We start from the raw sequence: 19,205 nt of genomic DNA, 5'->3' as shown, positions 1-19,205 counted from the left end.
AAGCTCATATGTGAACTATTGGAATCCGAGAAATAGGACGACGTCGATAGAGGAAGGGAAAGGCCTTCACCGCGGACAAAGCATCGCCCTGCCCGTGGCAATTGACGGGACAGAGGGGCCGATAAACGAGTGAGTGGCGGGGAGACTGCGGAAGACGCACGAGTTGAAGATGTTGAAGGGTTAAAAGAAAGACTCGAGACTCGAAAGACGAGTGCGGTCTAAGTCTTGTCCTTGTCCTGCTTGCTTTGCGTTGAGCCGAACCTACGACTCAAGCAGGTGCCACTACCAGTGCAGGTGCAAGTATGTACAAGCGCAAATGCAAGTGCAGGGTGCAGGGTGCAGGGGGGGGAAGGTGCAAGGTGCCGGGGGCAGGATGCCGGAAGCCAGGTGCCAGGTGCAGCAGGGCAGGTGCCCACCTATGCAGATTTTGGGCAAGCGCAACTCCGAAGAGCATCCATTCGCTCGCAGCGCCAGTCCAGGACAAGCAACCGGTGATGGATGGAAATGGGTGTTGGAGTACCCCGGTTTCCGCAGGGTGTGCACTCTAATACTGAGGTGCAGCACAAACTAACAGCACCTCAAATCTGAAGCAAGCAATCCAACGCTTTGAACAGTATTGGATGATGGAATGGGTGAGTGAGCGAGTGCGTGCGTGGATGTAGTGAGCGCAGGGCGACACCATCACATCAGCTCAGCTCAGTAGGGATGGATGATAGATGCCCTTTTCAGCGCACCTAACAGGTACCTAAGCCCTTCCATCCCTCCAGCTAGGTAACTACGACATCGGTCGTCAATTGCCCCTCTATCAGGTCCCAGCACCAGCCAAGCCCAGCTTTTAGCAACACGGAAACCAGCCAGTGGAAGGCAGTGAAAGCCAGGTGCCAGCAGCAGTGCGTATTCAGGCCTTTTGCTTCAGTGTTTGGGGTCCTTTGGTGGGGCAGCTGACTTGGGTAAGTGGCGAAAGCCACCCCGAAGATTGCTCCCGTCGATGCTCTCTTCTTGGCCCGTTGAATGAATGATTGAGATTGAGAGGTGCTGAAGGTACGGAAAAAGAGTAGTGAATAACGGGTACGCACCTATTGGGTCAATCACAAGCACTGCGCAGTGAACCAGCTTGAATTTGAATTTGAATTCGCTGTCGTAATTCAAAGGGTCCAAGGGTCCCTCTACGCTTGGCACCTAGGTAGGTACCTAGTCAGAGTCCGTATATTTCTTGTTTTATGAGATAGATAGATAGTATCAAGACTGGAGATTCCCTGTTGGATTGTATTTGCTCAAACAACTAACTGTGCGATATCAATTCGTTTTAAAATACTCGTTACTGTGACAGTTCTGTTATGAACTGTATTGTAGTTATTTCCAGTTTAATATTGTTTTCCAGATTGGATTGGATTGCGCGGGCGCCGCCGGTGGGCGTTGCTGGATCGTTGCTAGATCGTTTGTGGCTCGATCGATAACTCGCTTGTCGCTGCTGGCTTTCACTAATTCTAGACCTTGGGAATGGAAACTGGGAGTGGGTTTTGCTATACAAGAAGCAGCTCACATCATATTCGATGACTACAACATCGGCTCAGTAGGCCTCCTGGCCCATCTTGCTCCTCTTATTCCTGTTCTCGTGCTTCCCTTTCACTATCAACTTGTACTCAACCACAAGCAACGCCTCTCTTCTAGGCCCTCTGAGCCTCCCGGCGTTCTCCTAGAGGTGGGTACACGCCTCAGGCCTGGGACACTCTGTGGTCCGGCGACACGCCTCTAGCCTCTAGCACACGCCTCTCTCTAGTTGGCACGCTCCCACACACACACACACACACGCCTTCAACAGTGTACCCAGAAGCAGCTAGGGTAGGTACTTAGGGTGGAGCGTCCCTTTTGGTGGGGAGTCTTGGGAAGAGGGTCCTCTTTGAGTCCTTTCTGGGGGGCCGCGGTTCTTGGCTTGGTCCACGCTTTTATCCTCACGTCGTTCTTGTCTTTGGGTCTGTTGTCGATATGATGGGTCTCTGCCGGGTTTATCTGAGTGACGGAAACTTGAGTTCAATGCTTGTCTCTTTGGCCTGGCAGGGTCTGTGTGTTGTTCTATGCCAAGAGTGTGAATCACGATGAAAGAATAATAAAAGACGATAGATGGATGATCCGCAGACTCGGCGCTTTGGGCATTGACAGACCTGACCTGATAGCTTATAACGCTGGTGCCGCGGGAGCAGTAGGGATCGAAACGAATGGCAAACTCAGCATATAGAGAGACAGCGTTATTATTAGGACGCGACTCGGGCGTCTAACAATCGATATCTGTCTATTATTATACACAACATGTACGTATGTACTGCAAAACACATGCACCGACTGGCTAAATTGTTGTTTTGCGTGGGTCAATCATGAAGCTCGACCTCGAATGGCACGACATGAGCCTGTTGATGATTGCGTGTAAAGCACACAACAAACTAACAGCAAATAAAGCTTGTCGTCCATTGACACTGCAAGGGATGGACATCATTCTCTGTTCTTTTTTAGGGAAAACGGGTCCAATACAACATTCACTTCTCCTACGACCTACACCTTGTCTAGTATGGTTCCGCTTCAGGTGAGATCGGGGATTGTTTGACCAACGGCCAGGTTCCCCCAGATGGCAGGTCAAGGTTAATCAATAAGAATAGAAGTCATGCAATGACAGGGAAATTGGAATTCATCATCATCAAGACCCATCGTCGGGTGTTTTGTTGGCAGCACGGCTGTTCTGCGAATAACGAACTGAGAGGCCAAGCAAGCAAAGTGATCAGATATACCAAAATAGTCATGGTGGATGGTCAGCCAAAATACTCTATTTCAATTTGACTTCCCCTATTGGTTTAAGGGGCATCGTGATAGCGCACCACCTCAGCCTTGAAGATGTCCCAATTTAGACTGTGTGTAAACAAAGTAAAGACCAGACCTATTCAATCCAGTCCAGCCAACCCATCCCGTCTCAACCCTCCCTGTTCCCGAGTAAAGTTTCGATAATCCGTTGCACTGACCGGACGGAACGCCGCCCAGCGGCTGATGGTGTTGGTTTGTGCGCTTCGGTAGACTACATACAGTAGTCATCCGCTTTATTGTATCATGGGCTCAATCAATTGTTGCCTTTTGGTGCACAATGAAATGGCTATGCAGTCCAATGACAAACCAAGGAAACGAATCCGCATGGGACGGGCTATGTTGATTTGTGAAAGCAAACCAGGAATTCAGAGGACTTGCATGGCTAGTCGTCTAATCGGTTTGATTGAGCGGTGTATATGTCTCCGTCTTTGTGTCAATAATCATGAATTTCTTTCTCTTCCTAGTGACCCGATGCCTGCTTCTCATTGCTTCATGAAATTCATACATGTCTCCTCAGCGATCACATCTGGAACATTTGGTGTGAACTGTCATGCCGTGTAAGTGGTCACGGTGGCTAAGACGATGGCGATAGTGATGATGTAAGTGAGGACCATGACTTCCATGTTCCGTGCCTTAGCTCAGTGTAATGGTTGCACAGGAACATGTACCCCGTACTGTACCTCCAACACAACCTGCGATTTCGATTGCTTCGTTCCAAAGAAGAAGAAGCTGTTAGAGACCACTCCACGCAGGTCGAATGAAGATCACGTATCGTGCCTGGCAGGGCTTGTAGGCTGCGGGTACGGTATCAAGAGGCTTGCCTTGGCGTCATTACTATAACCCTGGCAATTCCTTCTTTGAGTTCAGTTCATCGAAGTTTCTACTCCAATCTGATCTATCGAGTACAGTACAACCTTCATGTTAAGTGTCTCAGTTCTCTATGCTGGAAACTGACTGGCCAAGGCTTTACTCCATCCCGTGCCCAGCAGTCCTCCACCATCTTCGATCCCGACCGCCAGATCCCAGCCTTCACCTTGTCTAGGTATAGATGTGTGTACCTAGATCTGAGCTCCTGACGTAGTTTGCTCTGCCCTGCCTAACCCCCTTTCCACATCCACAGCACCACCTCTACTCCGCCATCGTCATCCGAGTCAAGTCATATGGGAGACCGAGTCAGGAGGACGTTTCTCGGCCAGCAACGGGGGAAAGGAGCGGAGAGATCTGGCCGGGCAGATCATCACTGTTGAGTCTTGGCTTGAGAAGTCATGATGGCGTTCTTATTCCCGAGACAAGAATTGCTGAAAAGCCGGGGTCAAAGAGGAGGGGTGGGCTGCTCTCCCGCCAGAAAAAGAAAAGTGACAGCCCTCCTTCACCGGCGGGCAGGTCGCACATACTGTGTTGTCGTGTCGTGTCACAAACTTTTAGGCTGCAGATGATTGTCTTTGATCTTTCCCTTATTGCGCCAGCTACAGTAGTTTCCTGCGTGTAGGTATGCGAGTTGACGCAGGTCCCTGAGGAGAGGAAAGAGAAAACTGAGCAGCAATTGGCGAATGAGCTTTGGCTGTGCCATCTGCCATTGACTACCTATAGGTACCTATCTTCTTCGTTCCATCCATTGTACACAAGTCCTAGAATACTCAGGGATCTGTTGGGTTAGTGTCAAGGCGAGGGGCGGCGCTGAGCAGCGATGCGATACGATATCATGCAGCGAGCGATGCACGGTGAAACAGGTTCTCAGGTATTTGCGATGTACTGTATGTAATAAGTATTTACAGTGAGTGTACCAGCTTCCACAAAACGAGCATCTGCGCAAAAGCCCCCATTGTTGGCTCTGTACTACACCAGAAACTGTATCAACATTACCAACCTTGGAGCTGATAGTCCCCTCTTTGCTCTCTAGATCGATCGTTGTTGCGTTGGTGGGAAAGCATTGGCTGCAGACTGCAGTGGGACTGTCGAATTCCGTGCTGCTGTCAGATGTCGGATTCGCAAGGTGAGTGATAAGGTGAGATTCAGGTCAAGGAAGAGTGCAGTCCCTGGTGTGCAAGCTAAGATTGGCGATGCAGCATCCGATTCTGGAAAACTGACAAAGATGAGTGGGCGGCTAAAATGGTCAATTATTCAACTGATCAATTAATTTTTGCTGACATCCAATCCAGTAGCGGATGCACTGTAACTATTCACTGATGGTTTTGCTTTTGCTTACAAGGGTGATCCGTGTCTCCATACCTTCTCGATGGCGTCTCAAGTCTTTCTGTTTTCTCTCCCCACCATTTTGTGCCCAGGTGTCACCACGAAGGACTCATGATGCTTGACGCTCCTCCACTTTGAATATGTGCTGACTCCACAGAGGCTGCTATTGTTGTCCTGAGGCCTGTTAGCTCGACCCTCTTTCATACAACTGCCGGTGAGCTGTATGTATTGGATAGCTGTCGTAACGCGTCACGACTTACAAGTCGACTAAGTCCATGGTAAGGTAGTTTGTATCGTACAAACATCGCTTCTATTGTCTCTGCCAGACTTGGAGAGCATTATCTGCAATGTGAACTCTTCATGTGTTTATAATTACTACCTCGGCAACTGAAGAGCCATAACCCCAACATCTACTAATACCGAACAACAGGCCCGAGTTAATTAGCAGCATTATATACCTTACTAGCGAATGCTTGGCTACAAAGAAAAGGATTCCATTGATCAATCTATTTTATCCACCATGAGGTTTTAATGTTCGGTATCCAATATGAATGACTGCACTGGGTCGCGGTCCGCGCTAGGATGGAGCTGTGATTTGATCTTCATGAGTCCCAAATGAGATCTGCAAGTGCCTTTTTGACTGGAACACTCTCGGTGAAGAAGCAGAAATTTTCGGTCGTGTTGTTTGTCTCTTCACCGTCAATAGCTACAACGCTACCTCTGCTTCATCATGAGATGATTAGCAACTTTTCTCTTTCACCGCTTGCGCTCCTGCATAAGTGTCTGCAGGTAATTGGGCCCGTTGTTCAAATCAAATTTGGTATATATTGTCGTGCACAGCTCATGCCAGTCATCAAGACACACCTGTGGTCTCTACAACATTCACTTGAATAGCTTCGCGTCAAGTTATCCGATTGATGCAATACCCCGGCGTCTGGCCGCCAGCCAAGCATGGGTGTCTAAGCCTTTGACAGGTCAGTTCATCTTGATTAAGCATGGGAGCCACGAGAACAGTCAGCTTGTGAGACATGGGCCGCCGTACGGAGTACAATCCCGGTCTTTGTCACTAAAATTCCAGACCCTTTGTCTTGTACAGGATAGTGTCCTCGATGAGGTGGAAGAGTCGAGGACAGTAGAGTAGACAAAAGACGCCTGTCTGTGCCTCTTGTCCAACAGCCATCTGTAATCTGTACTGCACCTATTCCGCCAATCCTCTCAGGGGTCCAGTCCCCCTAGTATTCATTTTATGGATCACCACCATCACCGGTGCCGCCGTCAAAGCGGGACCTTTACTGGTTACGGTACGGAAGCTCAATTCAACTCAGGTAACTTATGGGCAAACTCGTAAAGGTGCAGAAATGAACTGACGGGTAAAAAGAAAGCAAAGGAGAAAACAAAGGCAGGCCACGTGAAAAGATGATAGCGGAATCTAAGTTATGGAATGCTAAGCCCGCATCACCTGTTGTACTTGCTGTTGCGGTATCCCAGGTCACGGTCCCGCGAGCCATAGCATGAAATGGGAATGACTGGTTGAAGACTGCGTGACCCGGTCAGACTAAGAGGACAAGCGGATGGCCGCCCCTCTCCGCCCTTTACTGATTACGACTGGTAGCCAAGCACCAAGGCTCAAAGAGCCGCTCCGTCACGATCCTAGTGTTGGTTTTAGTGAGCCATGGCAATGGCATGGCAGCTTGCACTTGAGCCCAGCTTGGAAGAAATTCGAAGCCAAGCCAAATTGGCACAACCCTCCATTGCTAACTGATCAGTAACGTTCGGTGCTCTAAACATGGAAAACGGTATGGATTGGCATCCAGTTCTGTTCGCCAGAGCCAAAGATCATGAAAATGTCTGACTATAGGTACCTTGAGTGTGATAATGACCCCACCTCCACAATCGATACCGCTCTTCTCGGTGTAAGTGAGGACACCTCCAGAGAGACAAACACTCCAATACCGCTGCTGAATGTGAGAATCAACATTCTAAAAGAGGCAAACATGCACATTCGCCTCACTCCGACCAATTCAAGTCTCACCCTTTTCTTCGGGTCCTGTAGCTTAATCAAAGTCGTGTTAGTAGTAGGTCGGTATGTTGTTGTGGGCAGTGGGTGGTGTCATATCTGCAGACGACTGCATCTAGTCGAAGGGGCTTGGGCCGGGTCGAGATCTAGCAAACCCATGCCTTTTTTATTTCCATCTTGTAACAAATTCACCCCGATAGTATATTGCTTGGCATCCGCACCCAGGTACGTGTTACGCCATGGGCTATCTGGGGAAGCGAGAAGTGAGGCCATTCAGGCCATTCAGGCCATTCAGATCAAGTCAGACTTGCTGATGTGATGTGATGTGATGTGATCAAGGTAATACGAGGTGCTACCGAGCAATATGAGATATGAGCTACGGGATGCCATACATAATGTATGTATTATGTATGCATAGGTACGTAGGTGAGTATGCGTATGTATGTATGCCCCGAAGTGAAACTTGAAGGTTGCTAGCATAGAGCTCTTGCATCCAATACTTGCCTATAGTAGGTTGTACGCATACTACCCAGAGATGAACAGATATCTCACGCAGTAAAATACTGGGGTATCTTGTTCATTCAGGCAGCCTGCATCAGTCTGCACAACTCAAAACAAGGCGGGCATAGTCAGCGAGTGCCTAATTGACTCAGATGCATATATTGATTTCAAGGATATCCTTTCTAACGGCGCCTTCTTAACTCGCCACCTCCCACCAGAAAGATATCGAGACTCGATACGATTCGATATGAGCATTCCCTTCGCTTACCTAACCTCCCTTCACCTACATTATGAGATGTCGCCAGCCGCCGGCTGCAACTCCCAGAGTCTTTGAGGCCAACTGTTGCTGTTTCTATTTCTGCTGTGCCTTACTTCCTTCCTTTATTGTACTGCGCTGTACCGCACTACATTCCCGTTTCCTGCGCTGCCCTGTACCTTCCTTGTCAACACTTTCAAAACCTGATAGCATGGGCAAGGAAAGATTCAGCAAAAATGGAAGGACGAGGCCGGTGGGGATTGCCTACCGAATACTTACATACCTGAGAAACATCAATGCCTTGCCTTCCCTTACCTACTAGGGTACAGCCCGGCAGATTGGATTGGATGGGATACCTATCTCGGTACCTTCTTCAGCTTCCCTCCACAACTTCACACCTTGCCGGCTTCATGGAGATTTCCATTGCTTGTCTGACAACTCACCTCTCACAACTTCCGCTGCTGGCTCAGGATGCCTGATCCATGATCTTCTGTGCCATATCACTAGCTGCACACTTGTCTAGTGTGCCATAACTCGCAAGCAAAGGACCCAGGTAAGAAGAGCCGTTTACACTCGTCAAAACATATCTATCATACCGATCTTTATTCGGTTCCCAAGTGGTGATGCATCATTCGTTCAGCTCTTAGGCTTGAGTCCTACACAAACTCCACTGTCCGGCATGAGTAGCTTCGAAGGCTCTTATCTTCTCTCGTCTATCTCGTTTCCTCTATATTGTTTCCGCGTGACATGCCTTTCTTTGCTTATTGCTTCAAGACCCCGGATTCACTCATCGTATTGGTCGCTGATCTACCATACTCACCTCGCAGTCATCATGGCAGGTTAGGTTAACCTCAAGCCTACGCACAGATAACCCTGTCCCCGAAGACCCCTGCCAATGTCTTGTCCATAGACATTCTCTCCTAGCTTATACTGCGTTATTGCTTTTTCGAAACTCAAAACCGCCAGCGACTCATGCATCTTCGCCTCGGCAGGAGAAATGAGCTGTCATTACGAAGTGCCAGGCAGTATTCGACAGGCATTGCGTTTTCAATTGAGTCCTGGCAAGCCCATCTCGGGACTCGTTTAGATGTACAGTGCTGCTCAATGCCCTTTGACAGGCTACGGGCTGGCCGGTAGTCCTTTGATCATTATTTCGATTCCCATTCATAGCCCGTGGGATCAGACTTGACTTTCCCGTTCTGGCACTCGTAAATTTCACATAAATACAGGCCTCAATACTCTGTTCAATGAAATCAGTTCCAGAGACATCCTTCATGCAAACTCCGTTCTATTGGGTCTCGGCCTTGCCAAGAGCAACACATCCGTCCATATGCGGCTCGCCATCGGTTTGTGTTTCATAGGCCCACAAGGAGCTACGCATACGGGACGATACATACGACTGATAATGGCCGCCATTTGATGTTGCGTCTTGAGTGCTTCTGGCGAGTCATTCATTCTTCTTCATTCTACCAGGATACCACCCCCCGCTCTCTGTGGTTATATCATGTCGAGAAAATGCATGAATAGCATGCAATCGGTGTCACTCACTGTTCGATCAAGGGGTGTCCCTCATGGCTTGCAACGCTTCTGACTAAGCTCTCGTGGCTCCCTAACGTCACTGCACGTATAATATGCAGCTTCAGCTGCCTGTTCTAGTTTTCTGGGGAAACGTGTGCGTGGCTGCAAAGCAATGTGATGGGCGGATGCGCGGTGTGGGACGTTGGCTCTGCGCGGTACTTCACTTGACCGGTCAACCACGAGGGGATCCTGGAGATGGCCCACTACTCTTTGGCTCCGGCTCGTTCTTCGCCTCAAGCCTCGATGATCATCCCCCACATCAAAGGGCAAGATCTCCAATCCGATACTTCAGCCTCAATCGCGAGGGAGGCTTAGCCCAGCTAATCACCACCCTGTCAGCGAGTTTAGGCACCTCGGGTCGACGACATGCATCCCTGTGCATACATACCTCATGCTATCACCTCAGGTAGATAGCTACTTCAAGGCATGGCTCACCGACAAGTCTGTCGACTAACGGGAAGTTTATTCCAGCAAATGGGGTTCATCCCGAGTTTCGATAACGGTTGCATTGTGATACAAACAAGCTTGCAGGTCTAGCAGGTTTCCGCTCCAATGGGTCCAACCAGCTTCACCGCGAGCCGAAATCATACTCAAGCCCTTGCAAAAGGAAGTAATACTGATGGCATTGCGGGACTTGTCGGGGCTTTCAACGGCTGAATGAAGCCGGTTATGCCTCACAGAAGCCGTCAAAGACAAGTTGTGAACTGTGTCTGAGTGACTGAGACTTTTGGGAGATAAGAAACGATAACACTGTTAAAAAATGTGAAAGCTGGGATGCTACTTGGGCTCGTCAAGTGGGCTATTTCTCTCTTTCCTCGCCTTGGGAAGCAGGGAGATCTCTAGCCGACGTCCTGCAACCACTTGGACAGAGACCGAAATATGCAGCTCGGAATCTCAACTCTGAATATGCAGGACGGTTGGTTTACTTTGCTTGCGATAAGTGCCTTCGTTTCAGATGTGACAGTCTGGCCTATCGGAAGCATGTGTTTCATGAACTAAAAACAACAGAAGTTCGTTTCACTTAGCCAAAAGGTCATGAAATATGATGAGATGGGCAACGTTTGCGATCCTGCTCGCCTGCTACTTTCACGAGTCTATTATTCGCATCAAGGGTATGTTAAACATCACCATTACACTTTTGGCATCATTTCCCAAGCTACGATCAGGGCAAGTTACTCATGACTTCCTAGATTCTATGCAAGTCCTTGGAACCCTCCAGATAGCCAGGAGGTTTCACATGAAGTTCTTATCTCGAAATCGCTGAGGGAAGGAATAAACCCTTGAACAGCTGTAAGTTGGGGCCTGTCTGACGTGTTAAAAAGAGAGTCCAAGAGCCCAAGAGCCCAAGAGCTCTCCCTGCTCTCAGCTGCAACTGTGATGGGTCGATGCGATAGCTTTCGCTATGAGGGCCTTTTTGTTGCTTTCTGGGTGCTGTTCACCGCCTATACAACTATGACCGCAATGTTTGGGGTGGCTACCGGGGTTGGCGAGCTACCGAACAAGCAACTGCCCCCCCAGCCAAGAACATTCGGTTGACTTCCCCAAGTTATCTCATCTCGCGGCAGCAAGGGCTCATGTGATGGCTTGGGACAGAGCCGTGCAGCGCGGGGGAGCGAAGCTTCCGGAAAATTACACTAGACTGTTACAGGAAGCTCAATTCCTTTGATCATGGCGTGGTAAGTTAACAAGCAAGACGAGACGGTGATGTGTCGGTGTGAAGAGTGAGTGCAATTCCTACATACAGGCTCCAACTGGGAAACTGTCATTACCGGGTATACCAACGGGTCGGGCCGTAAGTCATCAGTCCAAGTTCAGTCGAAAGTGGGATTTCTGGTGAGATAGTTGACATGGATTGGTGATTCGCGTACCGCCAGTCTGTGAAGTGGATGCCTGGGTAAAGTACCCGTCGGAACGCATTGCATAACCCAAGGCAAATCACTAGCGACCACAGGGCTCAACACCATCGACATCGACCATGGCATAACTTTGTATGTCCGTTTATCGTCATGGGCACAAATGTCAGCCCGATAGCCATATCGTGCTACCAATGGGCCATGGTACGCCCCGGATGACACCCGCATCGTCCTTGTTGGTTAAGGATGAGGATGGTTGCATCCTCTTAAGGCGCAAAGTTATGCCTAGTACACAGAACGGGGAACTCTTTCCCCCCGTCAGACGAGCATCTGTTTGTTGTCTGTCTTCCAACGACTTACACAAGTGAAACGACTTTTGAGGATGCAGGGTAAGTAGACCGTCTCGTACCATGTCGATGACATTCTTAAAGGATGGTCAATATGTCCGCTGCCGTCGGCATCCCAGATTAGCCATGGCGAATAACTTTTGTTTGTTCCGATGTCGTGACCAATATATCGAAGCGAGCGGCCAACCCATTGGCTTGGTCGTGAGGCACCTTAGAATTGCAACCCAGCCCAATGGCGGGGACCTTGTCATGATGATACGAGTTTTGCGTCTCAAGTCTGACTCAACTCTACAGACATTATTGACGTGGAAGAAAATGGCGTCAGGGAACGTAGTGAGAGCAACCTGGACGCATCCTACTGGCCATTATATGTATTGAAGAACGATGTACGACTGTCGGCCGTCTCTTTTCACGTTATACCCAAGAGATACAGTGTTGCCATATCTCGTGATATGCCCCCCCTGCCAGCCTCCAGAAACTGAATAAGAACTCACATCTAAATAGTACAATTCTCCCATAGAGTCATAATTCACCTGGCCTAGAATGCTGAAATACAGGCAGAACTTCTTCAGGCTCTTTTCGTTAACCTTAATGTCTTTATGGTTTAATAACTCTGCTTGTTGCATGAAGTTGTCATAAGACTTAAGTTTCGCTTAACCATGCCTTACTGTTAAGCTGTTTCGAGATGACGAACAAACATGACAGATAGAACCTATGTCTTGAGCCCGTTGTCTTATCTTGGACAGGAACAGTACTTCCAATGGTCATTGACAACAGCATTGAGATATGACTGATCGTGTCGAGTTGACGGAAATTTCCAAGTCCACAGTGCAATATCACCAAATCTCGTGAAACAAGGAGTGCCATGACATCTCAATCTCTTTTAGACCGGATGTTGCCCACAAGATGAGTTTGATTAGTTTGACAAAATCTCTTTCGCGATATGTAGTGCGTGGTGTAAATCAATGAACTAGGTAGACTTACTAGGGTTCAAAATCGTAAACAAGCCACTCAGCAAGCGAAGAGATCTTGACCAGGGATAGAAACCGCAAAAACCTCTCTGAAACGTACAGTGAGAAATGACAATGGATTTGAAGGAACAGTTCCATTGTGCTCTACTGAGGCTTCTATTAACCAAATGAGATGTCTTGCTAAGTTCTCATCTCATTGCCGTCCAGGGCGTGTAAGTGCTTGTTCTAAGTTAGTAGTTACAGCTTATTGTGTTGTTTATTCTTCCAATATTGGGATTGGTTGATAGGAGGACAATAAGTTTCTCTGTCAAGCACCGCCACAGCCAGAGTGGAGTATTGCGCCCAATCAGGCCCAGATATACTTCAGCCTTGTGTGCCCTGAAGCTTTTATCCCCAGCCTCAGCCTTGCTACTACATTCTGACGATCAACCTCTATCTTCTGTATCATTCAGTTGAGCTCTAGCGATACATTGTGGGTGGGTAAAAGCTCCATTTTGGCCCTTTGATCAAGTCGGAGAATGCCGCTAACCGTATTGTTCTAGTTCAATTGTTATCTAGGAGATAGACGAAGCGACACTCCTGACGCAGCGGGCAACATTCGAGCTTCGGAGCGACCGATCGAAAGCTCTCGCTGTGTCTTGTACACGATATTTGGCTCAGTATTGAAGGGGAAGCTAATGCGGTTGACCAAGAGTCCGCTCAGATCGACACTTCCCGTCTTCTCCCGTCTACGCTCTTCCTCAGCGGGACCAAACTTGATTATCCTCCACCTGCATCGCCATCATGTCCAACAACGCACCCTCTACCCCCGTCAAGGTGCCATCCAGCGCCGCAAACCACACACAGGCGACTCTGGATCCAGATTTACGGTCCCAAATCAACACAGTTCTTCTGCGTGACGGTCACGTCTCAAAGTACGCCCCCCACCCTCCCTCGCCAGTTTCCATCATGACAACCTACTAACCCATTATCCAAGAATACAAGATGCTCTTCTCCACGCGCTGAACTCTCATTCTACGAACTGGCCCACGGTTATCCAATCGCATGCGCTCGCTCTGCTGCGCTCTGGCGAAGTCACAACCTTTCCCGCCCTACTGAGTCGCGTGCTCGAAGATGTCCGCCACGATTCTGCCCTCAACCCCATATCATCGAGCTCGAACGGAACGAGTGCCAAGCCCGCCACAAACGGCGATGCCCCCAAGACCAACGGTGCGGCTGATGCTAAACCTAGTCTTGCTGTGCCGGTGTCGGTAATCGAGGAGGCTCTTCGCGTCACCAGGGAGAGCCTAGAAGCTGTTTGCGACATCGAGGACGAAGGAACCGCTTAAGAGGCGGCTATAGCTTGAAACCTTTAAAGAGAAATTCTAATGTCAGGAGGTGATAGAAGACATGGCATCTCGTCGCATCAGGATATATGCCCGGCATTCTGAATCACGACAAAATCGAAGAGAAAATCCAAACAATGCGAGAAGCCCAACAACGAAGGCTTCGATAACTCGGGTGCTTACCACCCATCATACATCAACATGTCCTACATGCGCAAACCCGGACAGGTCAGGATACGCTCAAAAGAATAGCTGAACGAGGGCCTTTCTTGAACAGCAAACTCACTCATATTATATATAATCGGGCGTTGGAAGGGAGATAGGTTCCTGAAAACAGGGATACGAGACGATAACTACGTATGACACAAATGAATAGACATTACCTTGATGACATTCTCTGACGATTTTGCTACGGTGAAAAATTAATGTCTGCTCTTGGCGCCACAATGCTGATGTACTTTCATGAATATCTCTAACGTGACGGCGAGAAATGTTGATTTCCGGCTGCAGACTGATGGAGCTCTCAGCTTCATTGCATTAGGCGACCGTTCAACAAGAAACTTGTAACAAAGGTAATAAACACTACAGGGGCCAAGCAGGAAGCGGCTGTCTCGACAAAGATTTATGACGTCTGTTAACATAGTATAATCAATTTAGCACACAGGAAACAATCACTCTTAGACTCGACATAAAGCTAAGGGAATCAATTTCATCATCTATCAAACGCAAATCCGTCTCGAGCCACACTGAGACTACTTTCATACCCTTCTGGCTCATCAGAAATGCCAGGATCAGGTTGCCGTTCTTCTTTCCTCTACCATTCTACCAACTCCCATTCGAATATCAGCCGCATAGAATGCGTGAGTAGATTGCTCACTAGCAGCCTACGAGCCAATGTAGAGATGTGCGAGTGAAATTATTAGAATACAAAGGACTCATGTCCATCCAGTCGTTGCCGTCCTTAGTCGTAGAGATCATCATCATTGCCAGCATCGCCAAATGAGTTACCACCGTCAGCACCAGCAGCCTCGGCACCGGCCTCGGGGAACTTGAAGAAGGCACCAGGACCAGCGTTCTTCATCTGTTGGGCAAAAGCCTCGTACCGGCGAATCTCAACGTCAGATACTGACCGGCGAGCCATCTGCATGGCCTCCTCGAAGTGGGCCTTGGTCAACTCGGGCACGGGGTCCTCAGCATCCTCGTCTGTGTCCATCTCGTCACCAGCAGCCTCGCGAGCCTTTTGGCGCTCGATATCGGCAGCGATAGACTCCTTGATGGCGATCTTGACAGCACGCTGTGTGATAAAACCGATATCAGCACCAGAGAAACCGTGGGTCTTGGAGGCGATGTAGCCGAAATCGATGTCGGAGGCGATGGGGGTCTTGCGGAGCTGCGCTTTGATAATGCTGAGACGACCAGGCTCATCGGGCAGAGGTACGTAGATGAGCGAATCGAGACGACCAGGTCGGCACAGAGCAGGGTCGAGCTGCTCGGGTCGGTTGGTGGCGCCAATGACGAAAACGTTCTTCTTTGAAGTCATACCATCCATCTCAGTCAGGAGCTGGTTGACGACACGGTCAGAGGCACCGCCAGCATCACCCATGGATCCACCGCGAGCCTTAGCAATGGAGTCAAGTTCGTCAAGGAAGACAACGCAAGGGGCGGCAGCACGGGCCTTGTCGAAGATGTCTCGGATGTTGCTCTCAGACTCACCAAACCACATGCTGAGAAGCTCAGGTCCCTTGACAGAGATGAAGTTGGCGGCACACTCGTTGGCAACGGCCTTGGCCAACATAGTTTTACCAGTACCAGGAGGACCAAAGAACAGTACACCTCGAGAAGGAGACATACCGAACTTGAGGTACTTCTCGGGGTGATCGACAGGGTACTGAACGTTCTCCTTGAGATCCTGCTTGACCTCCTCGAGACCACCAATGTCCTCCCAGCGAACATTGGGAACCTCGACGACGGCGACCTCGCGAAGAGCCGAGGGATTGGACACACCAAGGGCGAAACGGAAGTTTTCCATGGTGACGCCGAGAGAGTCGAGAACCTCGGCATCAATTGTGTCCTCGTCGAGATCGATGAGATCCATCTTCTCACGGATCTGCTGCATAGCGGCCTCAGAGCAGAGGGCAGCAACATCGGAACCGACGTAACCGTGTGTCTCGGAGGCAATCTGCTCCAGGTCGACGTCATCGCCGAGCTTCATATTCTTGGTGTGGATCTGAAGGATCTCAAGACGGCCAGTGGGGTCAGGGATACCAATGTCGACCTCACGATCGAAACGGCCGAATCGTCGAAGGGCGGGATCGATAGAGTTGGGACGGTTGGTAGCAGCCATCACGACGACGTTGGAGCGGGCCTTCATACCGTCCATGAGGGTAAGGAGCTGAGAGACGACTCGTCGCTCGACCTCACCATTGGTCTTCTCACGCTTGGGGGCGATAGAATCAATCTCATCTATGAAGATGATGGCAGGCGAGTTCTTCTCAGCTTCCTCGAAAGCCTTTCGGAGATTTGATTCGGATTCACCAGCCATCTTGGACATGATCTCAGGACCGTTGATGAGGAAGAAGAAAGCGCCAGTCTCGTTGGCAACAGCTCGAGCCATTAGAGTCTTACCGGTACCGGGGGGACCGTAGAGCAGAACACCTCGGGGAGGCTTGATACCAATAGACTTGAAAAGCTGGGGATGTCGGAGAGGAAGCTCAACCATCTCTCGGATCTGAGCCATTTGCTTTCGGCATCCACCAATGTCATCATAGCCAACCTCGTTGAGGTTGTTCTCTTCCTCGTCTCGCTGGATAGGCTCGCCCTCGCAGTGAATAACGGTATCTTGTGCGACGATACCATACTCGGGAGGATCGACCTCGACAACCTTGAATTCTACTTGTCTCATACCACCGCGAACGATAAACAAGTCTCCTTGGCGAACAGGTCGGTAAGCTTCTCGGAAGTAGGGAGCGAGGAAAACGTCGAACAGGGAACCGGTGATACCCTCGACGGTATCAGCGATGGGGAGAACAGCAATTCGTTTGGCCTGCAGAAGTGTTAGAAGCTAGTTCATTTTTATAGTTCGGTGGTTACTGACGTATTTGATATCCGGGCAAGGGTGGATAGTGATCATATCACCGTGCTTGACTCTCAAATTGTGGCGAACGACTCGGTTGATACGAGCGCTGCCATCATCGAGTTCCTCGTCAGCAAGAACAATGAGGACGGTGTCCTTTCTCTTCTTGCCTCGAACCAGAACGGTATCACCTCGGAAAAGCTGGAGCTGATCCATAGTGGCCTCGGAAAGGGCGATAATGCTGTTGTCATCGTTGACGGCATCGGTGACCCTTGGGTGATGTCAGTAATTGTATGCGAACTGTACAGCGCAAAGCACCTACATCAACTGATTGGGCTTCTTCTTCTTCTTCAGAATCGCGGTCGCGACATCATCTTCCTGCACAGCGGTTAGCGGCAGGTTGGGGGATCTCATCAGATGGGATGTAACTAACGTTCTTGACCTCGGCGCCGGAAGGGTCGCTGTATCTTGTGAGTAATTCCGCTTGCCAAAATAACAGTGATCGGAATATATCCAAATCTGGTTGTTCACATACGTCAAGTTGACCTTCTTATGAGGGTGGTGCTCGTCAGGCTGGGGAGCCATGATGGTTATCTGGATGCTTCAGGCGAAGCTGATGCTGGCTCGGTGATGACGAAAGGAGGGGGAGTTGTGAGTGTTGCAAGGTAAAAAAGCCAAGTGCTGGCTCTTTCGTGTGTAATGTGGGTTTAAATAGATATTGCAGAGGAGGATAATTCGTGGGGAAATGTAGAGACAAAGTTTGTGTCGAAGGTTGAGAGATGCAGGAGTTAAAGCAGAGGTCAGGTCGGAGGTAAGGTTCGAGCTGTTCTCAAAGGCCACAGGGCACCTTCCCTCTCATCGGAACTGTTGACAGCGATTCACTGGCCGACCGCCACAGCTGTGGGCCAATGATATCACCGGATGCCCTAAATCGGGTCGGAACAATGATGTTGCAGGGTTAAACGTAGCTTAGCTCAGCCGTGCTCGATGGTGGGGCTCCAGGCTGGCACTAGCATGATGAAGCAGAGGCGGTAGCAACAGGCAAACAGAGAGTGACGACTGCAAAGGCAAAAAGAGGTGGAAGCCAGCAGAAGCTTCCATTGTGCTGTAATAAGGCGAGTTTTAGTCGCAAATGAAATTGTAAGTTTTCTCTGTAATGATTTAGAATTTACTTGCGTAAACTATCCTTTCTTACACATATTTCACTCATGATCCCGCCACCTTGTTGAGTGCCACGCAGGAACCGTGGACAGAACTTATTAGCTCTTGCATTAGGTTGGTAGCTTGGTCTACTGTCCAAACTGTCTGCATATGGCGGTCATGGTGGATCAAAGGCTTCCATCTCTTGCGCGGCCCCAGTTGCCTAGGTACCTCGACATTCAGCGTCTCAGATGGCAATACCAACTATACTTATTATGGATCAAGTCTTGACTCACTCGCCATTTTCCAACACTGGTGCTATTCTGCCCATTATAATTCTTCAAGGAATCTTATAAATCCTCTCGCCTCTTCGCCATCTTGAAACTCGAATCATCCAGTAACCCACTGTACACTGCTGACAAACATGATGGACCGACCCATGACTTGTCGGCAAGGTGAGGAATGGTGTCAACCGGGGCCGTGCTATGACTCGGGGCATCTGGGCCTCCTCAAAACACTTCCTCTCGGCCGTGAGGTACTAGCTGCAGTTATTCTTTGTCCAAGCTTCAAGCTTCTCATGTTTACCTATCATCGCAACTACTAGTAGCTACACTGCCTGATGTTACCTCCAAGGAGCAAGACAACTTCCGACATTTCAAAAGGGCGCCATAAATAATTAGTCTCAAGACCAACAAAGCAAAAATCAAAGCTTGCTAAGTCTATCTCAAACCTATTCGAGTTTTCTTGTTGCTTTGAATATATATTCTAAGTGTTCTCCTCTCCTATGTCTCCTATGCCTCGTGATCCAAAGGCTACCCTGGAGCTACAGAACCTACAACCAATCATAAGCTCTGTTGGTATGTGCAACTCATAATTGACACCATGGGCGAGCACATTTGTATGAATGTACTACTTATGCTGGTTTCATTTTTTCATCGCGGGTATATTCCGCCCGGCGATGTATCTCGATGAACAATTCTGAACCTCCTGGGCTTGTGAGAAAGCTCATGTGTTATCATGGAAGCAAGTATCAAACTCTATAGGTAGCACATCAAGCATCACAAAGCCATCATATGGAGCCGCACTGAGATCATCTGCAAT

General features: G+C 49.2%; 2 protein-coding genes across 2 annotated transcripts; one reads left to right on the top strand and one right to left on the bottom strand.

Moving 5' to 3' along the window:
• Nucleotides 1-13,349: 13,349 nt before the first annotated feature.
• J7337_009619 (uncharacterized protein) lies at nucleotides 13,350-13,894 on the top strand (the record flags this gene model as incomplete). The annotated part of the gene is made up of 2 exons (XM_044827214.1): nucleotides 13,350-13,480; nucleotides 13,543-13,894. The coding sequence occupies 2 exons, from the start codon at nucleotides 13,350-13,352 to the stop codon at nucleotides 13,892-13,894; spliced, it is 483 nt and encodes a 160-aa protein (XP_044677808.1).
• Nucleotides 13,895-14,852: 958 nt separating this feature from the next.
• CDC48 (AAA ATPase cdc48) lies at nucleotides 14,853-17,549 on the bottom strand (the record flags this gene model as incomplete). Its single annotated transcript, XM_044827213.1, has 5 exons — nucleotides 14,853-16,934; nucleotides 16,986-17,235; nucleotides 17,287-17,342; nucleotides 17,398-17,425; nucleotides 17,500-17,549. The coding sequence occupies 5 exons, from the start codon at nucleotides 17,547-17,549 to the stop codon at nucleotides 14,853-14,855; spliced, it is 2,466 nt and encodes an 821-aa protein (XP_044677807.1).
• Nucleotides 17,550-19,205: the final 1,656 nt, after the last annotated feature.

Source organism: Fusarium musae, chromosome 7 (genome assembly GCF_019915245.1).
Source record: "Fusarium musae strain F31 chromosome 7, whole genome shotgun sequence".
NCBI lineage: Eukaryota > Fungi > Ascomycota > Sordariomycetes > Hypocreales > Nectriaceae > Fusarium > Fusarium musae.
The sequence above is the reverse complement of the archived record's forward strand: the minus strand, read 5'-3'. Positions and strand labels throughout refer to the sequence as shown.